This window comes from Phalacrocorax carbo, chromosome 1 (assembly GCF_963921805.1).
Source record: "Phalacrocorax carbo chromosome 1, bPhaCar2.1, whole genome shotgun sequence".
In the NCBI taxonomy this organism is placed as follows: Eukaryota; Metazoa; Chordata; class Aves; order Suliformes; family Phalacrocoracidae; genus Phalacrocorax; species Phalacrocorax carbo.
Genome location: NC_087513.1, coordinates 214876090 through 214890974, shown reverse-complemented (window position 1 = coordinate 214890974; position 14885 = coordinate 214876090). Strand labels below are relative to the sequence as shown.

Here is a 14885-nt window from a genome sequence, read left to right as displayed (position 1 = left end):
TCAACCCTTGCCTTGTACTGGCCATGCCAGGTAAGTGCATTATGATACTGTGCAAGAACAGCTCTGAATTCAGGGTTCTCAGCACTGACCGAAAGCAGGATCCAACCCATGTAGGAGAAATCTAGGGCAATATTCATGTTGATTTTGGGTTTTGGGATCCAAATCAGAGGACTGCAGCTGGAAGGCAGAGCCCTAACGGCTGACCTACGATAGCAAAGCTGATGCCCTCCCCTTCAGGCTGCTTTGAATTTTTCCATCTGACTTGCCCTTTCTTCAGAGTTGACTCAGTTGCAATGCTTATAAGGAAAGATTCACGTTTCTTCATCTCTTTCGAGAAGTTTGTTCAACCACCCACCCTGGGGACTGTCCCAAATACTCACGCAGGCCTGTGGACTCCATTCGCGACGCCGTGTTCACTGTGTCTCCGAAGAGGCAGTACCGTGGCATGGTAAGCCCCACCACACCTGCCACACAAGGCCCTGAAAGACATGTCATCTGTATAACTCAGATGGTACTGCAGAAATCAAGGGGCTCACCAACAAAGAAATCTCATCTTCTCCTCTGATATTCAAAACTCACTTGGGAATATAGGAGAAGGTTTTTTTAAAGATCTCATTGGTCTTGCTGCTTGCTACAAGCAACCAAAAATTAAGCATTGCTCCAGATTGCACATCAGTGTTTTATGCCTGAGAAAGGTCTTGTGTGGTAGGACCTCATTTCAGCATCATCTGGGAGAAATTTGTTCAGAGTTCATGGAAGCTCAAGGACTATCACAATCTCATTTTAAAAAGGCCTCCTTTTCCATCTAAAAAACCTGAAGTTCAGATCCTGTGACGTGCCCTGTGTTCCAGTGAAGCAGGGCTGAAAATCAGTCTGGGAAGTCCAGAGATGCTGGCAGCATGCTGGACCACCCTGTGTCCCCTCCTTGGAAAGGAAGACATCATTAGCTCGCCTGTCTAGCCAAAAACTGTTTATTTTTCCTCTTTCTCATTATTTACGCGAGATCCACTCCTTTCCAAAGCAGCTCCCAAAGAACTGGTGCCAAGTTCTCAGGGAGAGGGATGAGTGCCGGATTCACACGAACATGCGCACACACAGCAATAAAATGTGTGATAGCCAAACAGGACAGACAACTGTCATCTGGGGCACTTGGCTTAGCTAATGTTTGGACTGTGTTCTGAAGGATGAGATGCTGAATTTCATCACCCACATTTTAAAATATCAGGCTTGCAAAACAAATTAACAAAAAAAAAACCAAACCCACAGTGCTTTCAGCAATATAAGGGAGTGTGGGCCTTCCTGCAGAGGAAAGACAGGCCTCTCTGTATTTTCCATTGGATGCATTTACGTCATATATCTTTCAGGCTCTTCCTGCCTTTTTAATTTCATGATCCTTCTGTGTTAAGATTTAGCAAAACCGACATCTAGGATATCCTTTCCCATACAAGGTTACAAGAGATGAGAACATAGTTCATCATCAACAGTATCTGAAATGATGTTATAGATAAAGTTTTCAATTATATAAAAATTGTAGGTTAAAATGTTACTTTTTTTAAAAAAAACCCCAAACACTAGTAGCCTAATTTAGAACTGATCAGTTATTTCTTTTAGGACAATGTAATTTTACGGTGATTTTAGCTTTCTTATTTACAAAAACTGATTCTTCATATAGTTTTCAGATACATCTTAAGGACAATGAAACTCCATAGCTGAAAGCTACAGGGAACTTTGCAAGAACCGCTCTTGCTGTGACCTCTGAAAAGTTGTTGCTGCAGAGTCAAAGTAACAGGATTATACTATAATTTACAGAGGATGCAAACTGAGAGGTAAGACAGATTTTAACTCCTGTCTGATGAAGGATCACTTGCTTAAAGATTAAAAAAAAAAGAAAAAAGAGGAAGAATAGTTCATACCAAAAATGTTACAAGGACTTAAACAGCATGTCTGGATCAAACACAGCATGCAGGGACTTCTGGACATCAAGAGAACCTGATTTAATGTGGTTTCTTTACTGCCAATGTGCTGCACAACCTTGGATAAGACTTTGCTCCTCAGAATCGCTTCTAAGTTAATTCCCATCCTTGTCAGTACTCGCTAATTTGATTCAAGCTCTTCAGGAGAGGAGCTACATCCACTAGTGGAAGTTTTTTCAGGGTCTAGTCTATAGGCACTTCTATAGCACAACTGTAAAGGCACTGTTGATACTACTGGGTCAAGGACCTAACACTTACCTAACTGGTCCTTAACGTGCGCACAATAATGTGACATATGCATTAAAAAAGGGTTTTGTTGGAGACTTTTTAATTCACACTTCAATAAGAGCTTTCCTTGAGAAAACACTAACTCACATCGCACCACCTCTCTTCATCTTGTGGTGAAAACATGACAGCGGCACTCAGAAATCTCAGTAAGGATCAAAGCTCCTTCTGTAATAGGTGTTGCAAGGACAGAAACAAGTGATTCTTGTTGAAAAACAGCCCTCATTGAGGAGGATTTGATTCCATTTTAAGAAGCACAAATATAGGCGGCTGAGCTCCTACTGTAGTTGGTGGAGACCAAGTCAATGAAGTCAAGTGAGCTGTAAGAGCCTTTCCACTCCTGCACCTCTCTCCAGGGTCCACCTACATGTCCGCCAGATCTCCACCAATGACAAAATGAGTGCAGGCTCCCTAGCCCTCCTGGAAACACCTCCACATAGGTGCCTGAATTTAGGTTTCCTACTCAGTCAGTGCAACCATCCAATCACTTCTGCAAAGGTCACAACCTATGATAGGCAAGATTTTTAGGGTGAGGTACTATCTTTCTAGAATATTGCTTTTAAGCCTGTCCTCCTGTTACAGGAAGTTATTAGTTCAAAACCAACTCTGCATTGTATGCATGCCCAAAGGACTTTTCCATGTTGAAAGCATCCAGGAGTTAATTCACTCGCTGCCTTCGCTGCCTGTGTGTGCTCCCCCTTATCTGGACAGCTTCGGCAAAGGGTTAAAAAAAAATTCCAGCAATAAATCTCCCACACTAACAAGTTTCAGAGGAAACTAGATACCCTGTGGTGAGAACGTTATGGCCTAGTTGTTTAATTATACAGGTTCTCTGGTTTGTTTTGAAATGGCGTTTTGCCAGGGTTTGCAGGGTCAGTTAATGAGCCGTGCTGGCAAAGACTCTGCAACAACCGTCAGTGGTGCTGCAGAGGTTAATAAGCTCGATCAAAGTGTGGGGCTGCCTGCCAGAGAGCCTGACCAATAAATAGACCCTCTTCAGCCTCCATGGAAAAGCTTGTCTTCTCACCACTGCTCTCCCTGACTGTCCAGCTCCAGCCCAGACATGGACGGCGTGGAAACAGCTGAGTCAGCTGAGTTTTTCTGGACATGCAGTCAAGAGAGGAGAGCCAAGACTCCAGGGTGCATTTAAAGCAGGGAAGAAACTGCAGACAAAACACTGGTCTTCTTATCCTCTTCTCTTTACCCATGCATTGCCACAAGCAGACCATGGGCATGGGCCAGCAAAGGTTCCCAGAGGTGCAGCTCTCCGTTGGGGTTGGAGGGACATGGACAGCCCGTGCCCCCATGGCATTTACTGCTTTTTCGGAGGAGATCACAAGCTCTTCTTGGCACCAGTTTCCATGGAGCAGTTGGTCCACAAAACTGGTGGTCACACCTGTTCTCCACCCTCTCCAGTGAAAATGTTATCGAAGCCCTCCCTCTCCCTAGGGACTTCCTCAATGCTTTCATGATGCTGGTGATTCCCTCTTCATGCTTCCTTCCTCAGGAGAAACGGGGTCTAGGGTTAATCAAACTCTGCTGTCAGCTCGGTGGCTCAGAGAGCTGGTTTGCTTTGGAGCCTGCATTTCTCGCTGGTCCCATGACAGTATGACATTGCCAGATCTGTGCAAAACATGATCTAGCTTCTGCTTCTTTAGGAAGAAAACACCAATTCCTCCCTCTCTTCCTCTCACACCCTAAACAACAGCTCAGAACAGCACCGCTGTCCAGATACCCAGAGTTCATAAAAACAAGAAAAAATGTAACTACCCCCCCCATACACATCACCTAGGGATAGATTTTTGGCCGGGTGGATGAAAGATGCATTGCAGAACTGCTGTCAACAGGCAGCAGCAGACGTTGCACACCAAATTCCTCCCTCTTTATGTTGAAAATGTGCTGCTGGTTCTCCAGAGACTCCTGCTCTGGGCAAGCCAAGCTGGGGCCATTGTCTCACCTAATTTCTGACAGAGTATAAAACCCACAATGCTCCTGCAATCATTCCTTAACACTTTAGACTTCTGTGGAGGGCCAGCTAAGACCCCCAAACTGCAAGCATCAGGGGGATGAGTTTTCAAAGATAACCCCAAAGGAAGAACTTATATGGTCTAGGAGATATGAAATATTGATTTTAGCTCTGCCCAAGTCACAGCTCTGTTCTTGGGATATTCTGGATGAGATGATTCCTTTTCTCTGCTCTTGTTTCCCAATGTGTACAACAGGGACTGGGACAGTGACTTCTGTAAAACACTTGCATGCCAAAGCTGCAAAAATGTGGGCTTTATCAGATAGGCAGAAGGACAAAACCCGCTGTAATACTGGGTCAGACTCCTGGACAATCGTATTCGTTGTTTGGCTTCCTGCAACGGGCAGTTCTTGGTACTTTAGAGGAAAACACAAGAAGTCTGATGACGAACAACTGGAAAACATTTATGAACGATTGGCTATGGTATAAAATTATGAAGGTTCATATCTTTTCTAAAAATATTGATTCTATGATAACAGCAGATGTCTTTTCCTCCATTTAAATTCCTGGTCATAGTTTTGCTTATATGACTGGGGTTTTTGGGTTTTTTTTGTGTTTTTTTGTTGTGTTTTGGAGTTTAATCACACTTTGTATAAAAAAAAAAGAGCTTCCTCTTTTCAAACAAGCCACTTTTCTGTTAATTGAATAGGTTATGACTTCTACATTAGAAATAATTTACTTTACAACATAACTTTCTCTTAATAGCTGCATCAGATATTTTTCCAGTTATATCCTACCTGTAATAAATCACCCCAACTTCTTATTCACAGAATCACAGAATCACAGGTTGGAAGGGATCTCAGGGATCATCTAGGCCACCTTTCTAGGAAGAGCGCGGTCTAGACAAGACGGCCCAGCACCTTGTCCAGACGGCTCTTGAAGGTGTCCAACGTGGTCAAGTCAACCCCTTCCCTGGGGAGATTATTCCAATGGTGACTGTCCTCACTGTGAAAAATCTCCCTCTCGTGTCCAATCGGAATCTCCCCAAGAGCAACTTGTGTCCATCCCCCTTGTCGTCTCCATGGGACTCCGTGTAAAAAGGGAGTCTCCATCTTCTTTGTAGCTGCCCCTTAAGTACTGGTACGTGGGGATGAGATCCCCTCTGAGCCTCCTTTTCTCAAGGCTGAGCAAACCCAGCTCTCCCAGCCTGTCCTCGTATGGCAGCTTCCCAGTCCTCTGATCATCTTGGTGGCCCTTCTCTGGACCCCTTCCAGCCTGGCCACATCCTGTTTGTACAGCGGGGACCAGAACTGCACACAGCGCTCCAGGTGTGGCCTGACAAGCGCTGAGTAGAGCGGGATGGTGACTTCTTTATCTCTGCTGGCGATGCCCTTTTTGATGCAACCCAGCACCCTGTTGGCCTCTTGGCCGCAGCAGTCACTGTTGGCTCATGCTGAGCTTCCTGCCCACCAGGACCCCCAGGTCCCTTCCCACAGAGCTGCTCTCCAGCCAGGTGCATCCCAATCTATGCTGCACTCCCGGATTATGTTTTCCCAGGTGCATGACCTTACACTTGTCCTTGCTGAACTTCATAAGGTTCTTGCTGGCCCACTCCTCCAGCCTCTCCAGATCTCCCTGCAGAGCAGCTCTCCCTTCTGGAGTGCCTACTTCCCCACTCAACTTGGTGTCATCAGCAAACTTCGTCAGGCTACACTTGATGCCGTTATCCAGATCCCTTATGAAGATGTTGAATAACATTGGGCCCAATATCGATCCCTGGGGGACTCCACTAGTGACAGGTTGCCAGTTTGAGAAAGAGCTATTTACCACCACCCTTCGGGTGCAGCCTGTCAGCCAGTTCCCCACCCACTGCACAGACCACTTGTCTAGGCCATAACGCATCAATTTCTCCAGGAGGAGATTGTGGGGGACCCTATCAAAGGCCTTGGAGAAGCCCAGGTAAACAATGTCCACCACCTGCCCCATGCCAACCAGGCAAGTCACTTTGTCATAGAAGGCCACCAGGCTGGTTCAAGCATGACCTGCCTTTAGTGAAGCCATGTTGGCTTTTCCCAGTCACGTGCTTCAATTGACTTGTAACGGCCTCCAGGAGTATTCATTCCATAACTTTCCCAGGGATTGAAGTAAGTTCTCTTTATATGCCTGTTCTTCAGGGATTTTTCATTTCAGAACAGCATTACAAAGACATCTCTGGATGTCTCCATATCACACCAGTGAAGATCCTGTGGCACATCAAAGAGCCACCCTTGCAACGAAACCCTTGTGACTAACATGTCTGATGTAGTTCCCAACTGCGACAGAATACACAGTTTCTCCCCAAAATGACACTAAGCCATTTTCCTCCTTGGGGTTTCTGTTTTTAAAGATTTTAAAGCATCTTCTACTGGTGCTTTTTTGGGGCAGGCAGGGAGAAAGCGTTCCAAGCTGGAAATACAATTACAAAGGAGTTCTTTGATGTTCAGGCGCAGGTGAGTGTCACTGCCTACCTGTGTGCAGCCCGATTCGTATCCTGAGGGGGATGTCTGGCATGTGCCTCATTCTGAATGTTCCCACTGAGCTGAGGATGTCCAGGGACATGTTGGCTATCTCAGCCGCGTGCTTGTTTCCATTCCGTTTTGGGAGCCCTGAGGCAACCATGTAGGCATCACCAATTGTCTCCACCTAGCAAATACCATTACATGAAAAAATATGTAAATAAATTGACAAAGATGGAAAAGAGGTGTAGAATAAAACTAAAAGAGTTTGATCCTCATGCCCAAGGTACTCCTCACCTTGTAAACATCATGGTTTCCAAGAACAGCATCAAACAACGTGTAAAGGTCATTCAGAAGGTCAACTACTTCAATGGGTTCACTGAGGGCTGAAATGGTCGTGAAGCCCACGATGTCACTGAAGTAGATTGTCACCTGGTCAAAGTACTCTGGCTCCACAGTGCCACCAGTCTTGAGGGCTTCTGCCACTGATCTGAAATAACAACGCCAGTAAAGATAACAATGTGCCAAGATGGACAAACCCTTTTGTAGTACACACACAAGAGCTCAGACACTCTTGTTCTACTGCGCTCAGAAGATCTGACGCTAAATAGGAGGTTCTATATGGCTGTAACAAGCATTGACTGAAGCTTTTTACTTTGACTGGAAGGTGTTTGCCAAAATTGGAGGTCAACTCTGCAATCTTGCACGCTTCTAGGGAGCTTTTTTGCCCAGTCTAGCTATGGGGGCTTTTTCTACTGCCTAAAGTACCGGTACTTACGGGGGGAGCATTTGTGACAGTAGTTTTTCAGTCTTCTGCTTTTCAATCTCTAGCTCTTCGGTCCGCTCCCTGATTAAATCTTCCAGGTTGCTTGAATACTGCTCAAGCATCCTGAGCATTGAGTCAATGATATTGGTCTTTTTCCCTTTGTTGATGGTTTTGAACTGGAAAATCAAACTGCAGAGTTATTTCTCCATCTCATTACATCATTGTAGCACTCTAAGTTTGGAAAGCAACAAAAACACTTATTTTAAAGGGACAATGCTAAAACTGGCTTGATCAGTGGGAAGTGTTCAACAATAAAGGAAAAAGGCAAATTAGAGGGTGAATTTGCATCGATAGCTATGGAAGCTGCCCAGGAGCATGTTGCTTCTCTATGACCGTTCAGTGCGGGTTAAGTGAAACACCACCTTCCATGAGATGACAAGTATGTGAGTGTGGAATAATTGCTGGAGGTGACTTAGAAATTGAACCTGTGTTTTCAGAACAGGTACAGCATGGAAGAAGCTGTCAGGGCAAAGTGCAGCTGATATGTGAGGAACTCATTCCACAGAAGTTCCCTAGTAAACTTAGATGTCGGCAATGCCAGAAGTACTTGGCGTACCGACTCTAGGAGGAGGTGTGCGGAGGCTGGAGCGGTGTGGAGGCATCGCGGCCAGGCTCCGTGATAAATGGGAACTCGAGGTACCGTGGAGCTGGTACGCTGCATATTTGCTACCCTGGGTCAACAGTCCATCATACTTTTGACAAAATGCTGTCCTTTTGGTGAACTTTGCTCATTATAATATCATTATAATAGCAAAGCACACCTCCATCCCAAAAGCTACCCGCCTCTAAGGTGTGATCACCCCTCACCGGGCACGCGCTTTGAATTTCTTCTAGTCTACACCTTTAAAAGTGAAGCAAGGAAATTTTACACCAATCCTAATAAAGGCATGTATGACTAGAATCACTCAAGCTCCACCTGAAAGATGAAAAATAGTATAAAATGTGTGAAGAGAAAAAGGGTGTTGGGGAAGATACCACTGTGTACCACTCTGACTTCTGGGACCAGTTGAGGGGTTAACCTCTCTTCCCCCCCACTGGGATGCCTTTGGGTAAGATTTGAGCACTTGGTTATACCAAGTGTTCCCCAGGAAAACTTAGAAACCTTCACTTTAAAATTCCAGTGCATTAGAGTCACTTCATATTTGCTTAACACACTTGTAGCCTAGCAGTGTACTCATATATTTGGTATTGATTTGTGCCTTGTAACCAGCAACCTTATCACCAGTAATCCAAAGAACCTGTGTATCTGTTGCTTTAATAAATTACACTATTTGTTAATCTAGCCGTGATCGTTCTTATTGAACGCGACTGGCCGGGGCATCTGCCAAATTAGTTACTAACAACAAATACTCGCATGGGTGGTTACTTCTACAACCCTTAGAGAATAAGTCGTTGACCAAGTCTGAGACTAAGACTGGACTTAGCCACACCTAGACTCCTGTTGGAGCAGGAGTTTAGAAAGCAAGGGGGTCCTGTCTGAACCCTGTGACTCAACGGTAGGGTTTCTCCCTAGCCTCTCCTCAGACTCCTACTATTAATGCAACAGTGAGTTGTTATGGAGTCCTATCATGCTGCAAATTTGCACCGTCGTTTATCCAACGACTAATCATGGCCAAGAAGGGCAACAGGATGCTGGGTTGCATCAAAAAGGGCATCACCAGCAGAGATAAAGAAGTCATCATCCCGCTCTACTCAGCGCTTGTCAGGCCACACCTGGAGCACTGTGTACGGTTCTGGTCCCCACTGTACAAAAAGGGTGTGGCCAGGCTGGAAGAGGTCCAGAGAAGGGCCACCAGGATGATCAGAGGACTGGGAAGCTGCCATATGAGGACAGGCTGGGAGAGCTGGGTTTGCTCAGCCTTGAGAAAAGGAGGCTCAGAGGGGATCTCATCCCCACGTACCAGGACTTAAGGGGCAGCTACAAAGAAGATGGAGACTCCCTTTTTACACGGAGTCCCATGGAGACGACAAGGGGGATGGACACAAGTTGCTCTTGGGGAGATTCCAACTGGACACGAGAGGGAGATTTTTCACAGTGAGGACAGTCACCATTGGAATAATCTCCCCAGGGAAGGGGTTGACTCGGCCACGTTGGACACCTTCAAGAGTCGTCTGGACAGGGTCCTGGGCCATCTTGTTTAGACTCTGCTCTTCCTAGAAAGGTTGGACTAGGTCATCCCTGAGATCCCTTCCAACCTGGGATTCTGGGATTCTCTAATCTTTAAGGTAACTTGCAGTGTTTTTATTTGAGAGCGGCAAATTTCAGGGCATTAGCAACATTTACAAGCTGCTATGTATCACCGGCCTTAAATCCACCTTTACACATGGGCATGTATGTGTCCTGCCACCTCCCATCCTCAGCTCACTGAGTTGTGCTTTTTCCTCATGATCTGAATCTGAGCCTCTGGACCACTGCAATAATCTGTGGCTTCAGAAGCTACCTTAGACTCAACAGTGGAGTCACATGGGTGTAAATTTATCACAGTTTCATAGAATGGAAAGGTAAAAATTATGGCTATTGGTTTACCTAGTTTGACCTTGTAAGAACATAGAAACAATACTGCTGCATCAGACAAGGGCTTTATTTTGCCAGTACCTCTCTGTGATACTGGCCAGTGACAGATGTCTGGGAAAGCTGTTCAAACCAGACTTAGGTACAGTTATATTCCCCTGGGATATGCTCCCAGCCTACACCAATCTGCAGTTCAGGGACCTCCTATGCCAAGCGTTGTATCTTTGTTTTTAACCGCCTTTGGCAAATTTTCCTTTTAAATTAATCACCTTTTAAATACTTTAGAAGATCAAAATTTACAGATAATTTACATTTTTTACATTTTACATTTTACATAATTTACATTTACATAATTTACAGATCTTTGATCTAAATGAGACCATCCCTGCAGGTATGCTGCAAACGTGAAGACACCAAGCCCGTGTCCAGCCTGCTTCATACTCACACCCCACACTGTGGTGCCATAGCAGCCCAAGTTCAGGACAAGACATAAGCCAGACTCCATGAACTATAAAATAACCCAATAACAAAGGCAAGACTAGAGCTCTGGGACTTCTTCAACCATTATTTAAGGGCTCGCTTAAAGAAAAAACCCACACTTTCCTGCCAAGTACAAAGGATTGCACCTGCTGCTCTCTTCACTGACCTTATGAAATACCTCCTCAAAGGTTGGTCGTCGCTCGGGGGCTTCACCCCAGCATTGCTTCATTACCTGGATGCACTCCAGGGGGGCCAACTCAGGGGTTATGTTTGGGCGGCACAGGGGAGGGGGCTTCTTCACTTTCTTTATAATTTCTGTGACAAAGAGAAGAATGGGAGGCACGTTGTGAGATGGAGGGTCTTCGTGGAGGCAAAAGACATGGACATTTTCACCTATCCTTTGCTCGCTCCTTCAGCCATCACTGTTATTCCTCACCATCCAATGGCTGTGTCAAATGAAGCTGGGGGTTTCTGCTTTCATCTGCCAGGAGTCTCTGGGAGGATTTAAAAGATAAAAGAGATTCCCCTGCCTTCTTGTCCCTGGAGAACTCATTTATGAGTAATAAAGTGGCTGGATGGGGGAGGGTTGTGTGACAGATGGATGTGTGAGCCTTCAGGCCTGTATTTAATGAAATTGCCTCTGACTCTCTCCATTAGGATCTGCAGTCCTCTAAGGAAGCAGAGGGTTATGGCTGAGCCCAGACAGGAAGGTTACCCACCTCTGATGCTTCGTCATTAACTGAGAACCAGTACGTAGGAGGCTGATGGGAACAGAGACAGTAGAAAGTATTTTAAGGGGGAGAGTTTGGGTTCAGAAAAACATCTGGGAAATGACTCCCTATCCAGAGGTGAAATAAGACTAATAAGGAACTGGGCTTGGGCTTTCAGACCCTGAGAAAAGAGCCCTTGAATCTGCAGGTTTTAGATAAAACAGCACTACAGTGAAGGAGCAGAGCTGCAGGTTTCATTGACAGCTGAAGCAGGGATGCAGGAGTGTGATATCTGAACCCAACCCTGACTTCAATTTTGGTATTTCTCAGTAAGAAATGTGCTTTTTGTAAGGTAGAACTGTGTCTTCCTGCTTAAAAAAAAACAAGGCCAAAGTGATTGTATTTGAAGGTTTCATTTTGTGTAGTGCAGAGCAGTCAAATGGAGTGAAAAACACCCTCTTTCTGGCAGGAGCCCTGTGTTTCCACAGCTGTTACTGTGAGTACCCAAAGCTTTTTGGTGTTGACAGTTTACATTAAAGCTCTTTGGCTCATCCCACCAGTCTCCACCAAATAAACTAAACAAAGCACCTGGCTCAAATATTTCCAAAGGCAGCCAAGGGGAAATGCCTTACCCAGACAGTCTTAAAGTTCACGCCACGAGTGAAAGCTCCTTGAGGATTAGGATGCAATGAGTAGAAATTCATCACTTTACCACATCAGGAAACTGGAGTGTACTATGTGTATCGTTTGCTGGAGGTTCCCCATGGGGACTGGGTGGGGACACACCTGCTGATTACATCATAGGCTGCATCATAGGTCCAGCTCTGAGTTACAGAGAAGGTTACATCCTAATCATCATTGTCAATGCGTTGTTACAGCAGCTTGGGGTGCAGCAAAGTCAGGGCCCCACTTTTCCAGGTGCTGAACAGGCAGATACTGAATCGCCATAGCCCACTTGGTGACTGTCGAGCTTAAAACTTGTTGAGAATGGACTTTCACTGAAATAGCTCTTTTTTGATTGTTCTCACCCTCTCCCTGTTCAAGTGTTTGTGACCTGACCCTGACTGCAGTGTTTGCTTTGCCTATGCATGGACAACACAGTTTGAATGAATGAGTGTGGCATCACGAGCAGTTCCTGAGGAGTTCACCTATTTGCTATTTTTGATACAAGCCACCTTATATATGTCAGTGGGGTCATGATGTACCATTTCAATCTCTGCTGAAAAGAGAACCTCTTTAAATGGGGAAGTACTCAAAGAAAAATAGGTGGACAAAACAGGATGCTCGCAAGGGGTCCAGTTCGACAATGTCAACCCCCATGACCATACAAAAAAGGGCCAAGGAGTGGGAAGTAAAGGAGTTTCTAAACTATGGGAAATTCTGCTATCAGATTTCACCCCACACCATGATGAAAAGTCAAAGTTTTGACAAGAGAACTGGAAGTGCTGTTGGCCAGCTCTGTAGTATCTTGAGGAGCACCCAGAGCCCCTGCCGGACTGATAGCAGTGACGAGTCACATACCACAGCTGAGATCAGAAATACACATTGTGATGCTTATTATGAATGTTTCATTGAAAACAGCTTTTTGTCACTGAGAAAGGTCATGAGACTGGGACACTATTTCCATACTAATGTTTTACCCAAGGGGCATGGCCAGATGTTTTTTGAGCGCTCTGCGTAAAGCCTTAAAATTGTATGGAAATAGTTGCCTACCTTCAGCTGAGAGTTCTGACATGCAGTATGGTGGACCCCGAACAACCATTTCTTGTAGGATGATTGCAAAGCTGTAAATGTCCCCTTTGAACGTGCCCTTTCTGCGCATGTCCGGGTCCCTCAGCAACTCAGGAGCTGTCCAGAGCAGTTCTAAAAAAATCAGGAGCATCACTGTTCTTTCATCTGAGCTCAGACTATCACAAAGTAAGTGCTTAAATGAACACTTCATTTCAGTCATTTGAGGAAAGGTTGGAACATACTTCATTAGTTACTGGATCAATTCTTTTATTTCTTGTGATGTGTTAGAAATATTTAACTTCCATCCTGACCAAAAAAAATTTGCATTTTCCAAATGTCACTCTACCTTTTAAAAAATCTTGCTATACCAATAATTTACATGCTAACATCAACCTTGAACATCTACATAAGAAGTCTTCTCACTATTGCCAAAAGTGTTAACAACTATTTTTTTTTTTTGTTTGAAAATATCACTCAGACAAAATCTTGACGCTGAAGCCTGGATTTCTTGTTACTGTTGTTGCTCTTTTACAAAACATCAGTTAATAAAATATATTCTGTAGTTCTTCTTAGATTAAAATAGTTTCTGTAAAAGCAGTTTGTGGCAGTCTGAAGTACAATTAGTCTTTATAATCCAGTCTTTCAAGTGAAGAAAGACACAGTTGTAAAACATACCCAGCTTCATCAAGAAATGAATCTTCTTCAAACCGGGATATTGTTACCCTGGTAACTGTGCATCCTGAGCAATGGGAATGAGGAAGATTTCAGCTGCTGCAATATATATAACTTTTGCAAGGGAGGAGAAAAAGGTCTTCTGGCAACTGCCCTATCTGAGACACTGGAAATGTGTAGTAAGCAAATCCTGTGACAGAGGGATCAAAACACTGCATAGCACTTGAAAACATGTTTCAGGTATAAACTGGGATACCAGAGGATGAGTTCCTGGGCTTTTTCTCCGGACTTGATGATCCTTCAGGTTTTTTCCAAACTTAACGATTCTATGATTCTATGACAATTATTTCCAAGAAATATTTCCTTATGGCACCTACCTTCTGGGGGTGGCTGGATATAAGGGCATTTCTGTGCTTCTAAGAGCTCGTTATAACCGTAGTCAGTGATCTTCAGCACAAACCGGCCATCCACAACACAGTTACGAGACTTGAGACGTCCATGGGCAAAATCTCGGTGATGCAAATACCTAATTCCCTATGAAACAGAGAAAAGATTGACATTGTTCCTTAAGAATTATTAAATTAATAATTAATCCATCAGGATTCATAGACACCAAGCCAAATTGTCACCTTAGATGTCATCAGATACTGCATTGACTCTATGTCAAATGCAGTCCTGACCAACCCAAGAAACTATGGGATAAGTTCAGTAATGGGTTAGGAATAAGAATTATGTTACCTGCACCCTGAAGCAATACTGTAAAGAACCGGCAGCTTTAGGAATAGTCAGATGCCTTCCTCTGTAACCCTAGGACTCATTACACTCAGAAGCTGTACTTTTAGGCACGGTTAAGAAGGTGGGCACAAGTGGTACCCAATGGTTAGGTCCAGGGCAGCCATTAAGAGCTGGATGCTCTTACCCCGCTCCCTCAAGGAGGATGAGATGGGCTGTAAGAATGGTTCTGGCAGTGTACCCTCTGTGGGCCACCTCTCCCAGACTGGCAGTTCACCATTAGGGGATGAATACACATGGGACATGATTGGAAGTGTGTGAACACTCTTCCAAAGTGACCATAGGTGTAGCCATCCTGTGACAGGGGATGTCTATGGTTTGGTTCTATGCTGGATGCATTTCTGATTTATGACAAGAAAGGGCCTTTGGGAAGTAGGAATTTATCACCAAATTCATTGTTCTAGGTGATCAGTTCTAGCCTGATGTGTAGTTTTAACCACTCA

General features: G+C 44.6%; 1 protein-coding gene across 1 annotated transcript in view; it reads right to left on the bottom strand.

Annotated features, from left to right (window-relative positions):
* The window catches only part of LOC135313145 (retinal guanylyl cyclase 2-like), a 35770-nt gene extending 21467 nt beyond the window's left edge, over positions 1-14303 (bottom strand). The window contains exons 1-8 of the mRNA XM_064450272.1: positions 14280-14303; positions 14028-14184; positions 12961-13110; positions 10704-10852; positions 7498-7661; positions 7017-7209; positions 6732-6906; positions 381-479 (exon numbers count right to left, since the gene is read on the bottom strand). Coding sequence (XP_064306342.1) covers positions 381-479; positions 6732-6906; positions 7017-7209; positions 7498-7661; positions 10704-10852; positions 12961-13110; positions 14028-14184; positions 14280-14303 — 1111 coding nt within the window. The remainder of the gene's footprint in view (positions 1-380; positions 480-6731; positions 6907-7016; positions 7210-7497; positions 7662-10703; positions 10853-12960; positions 13111-14027; positions 14185-14279) is intronic.
* Positions 14304-14885: the final 582 nt, after the last annotated feature.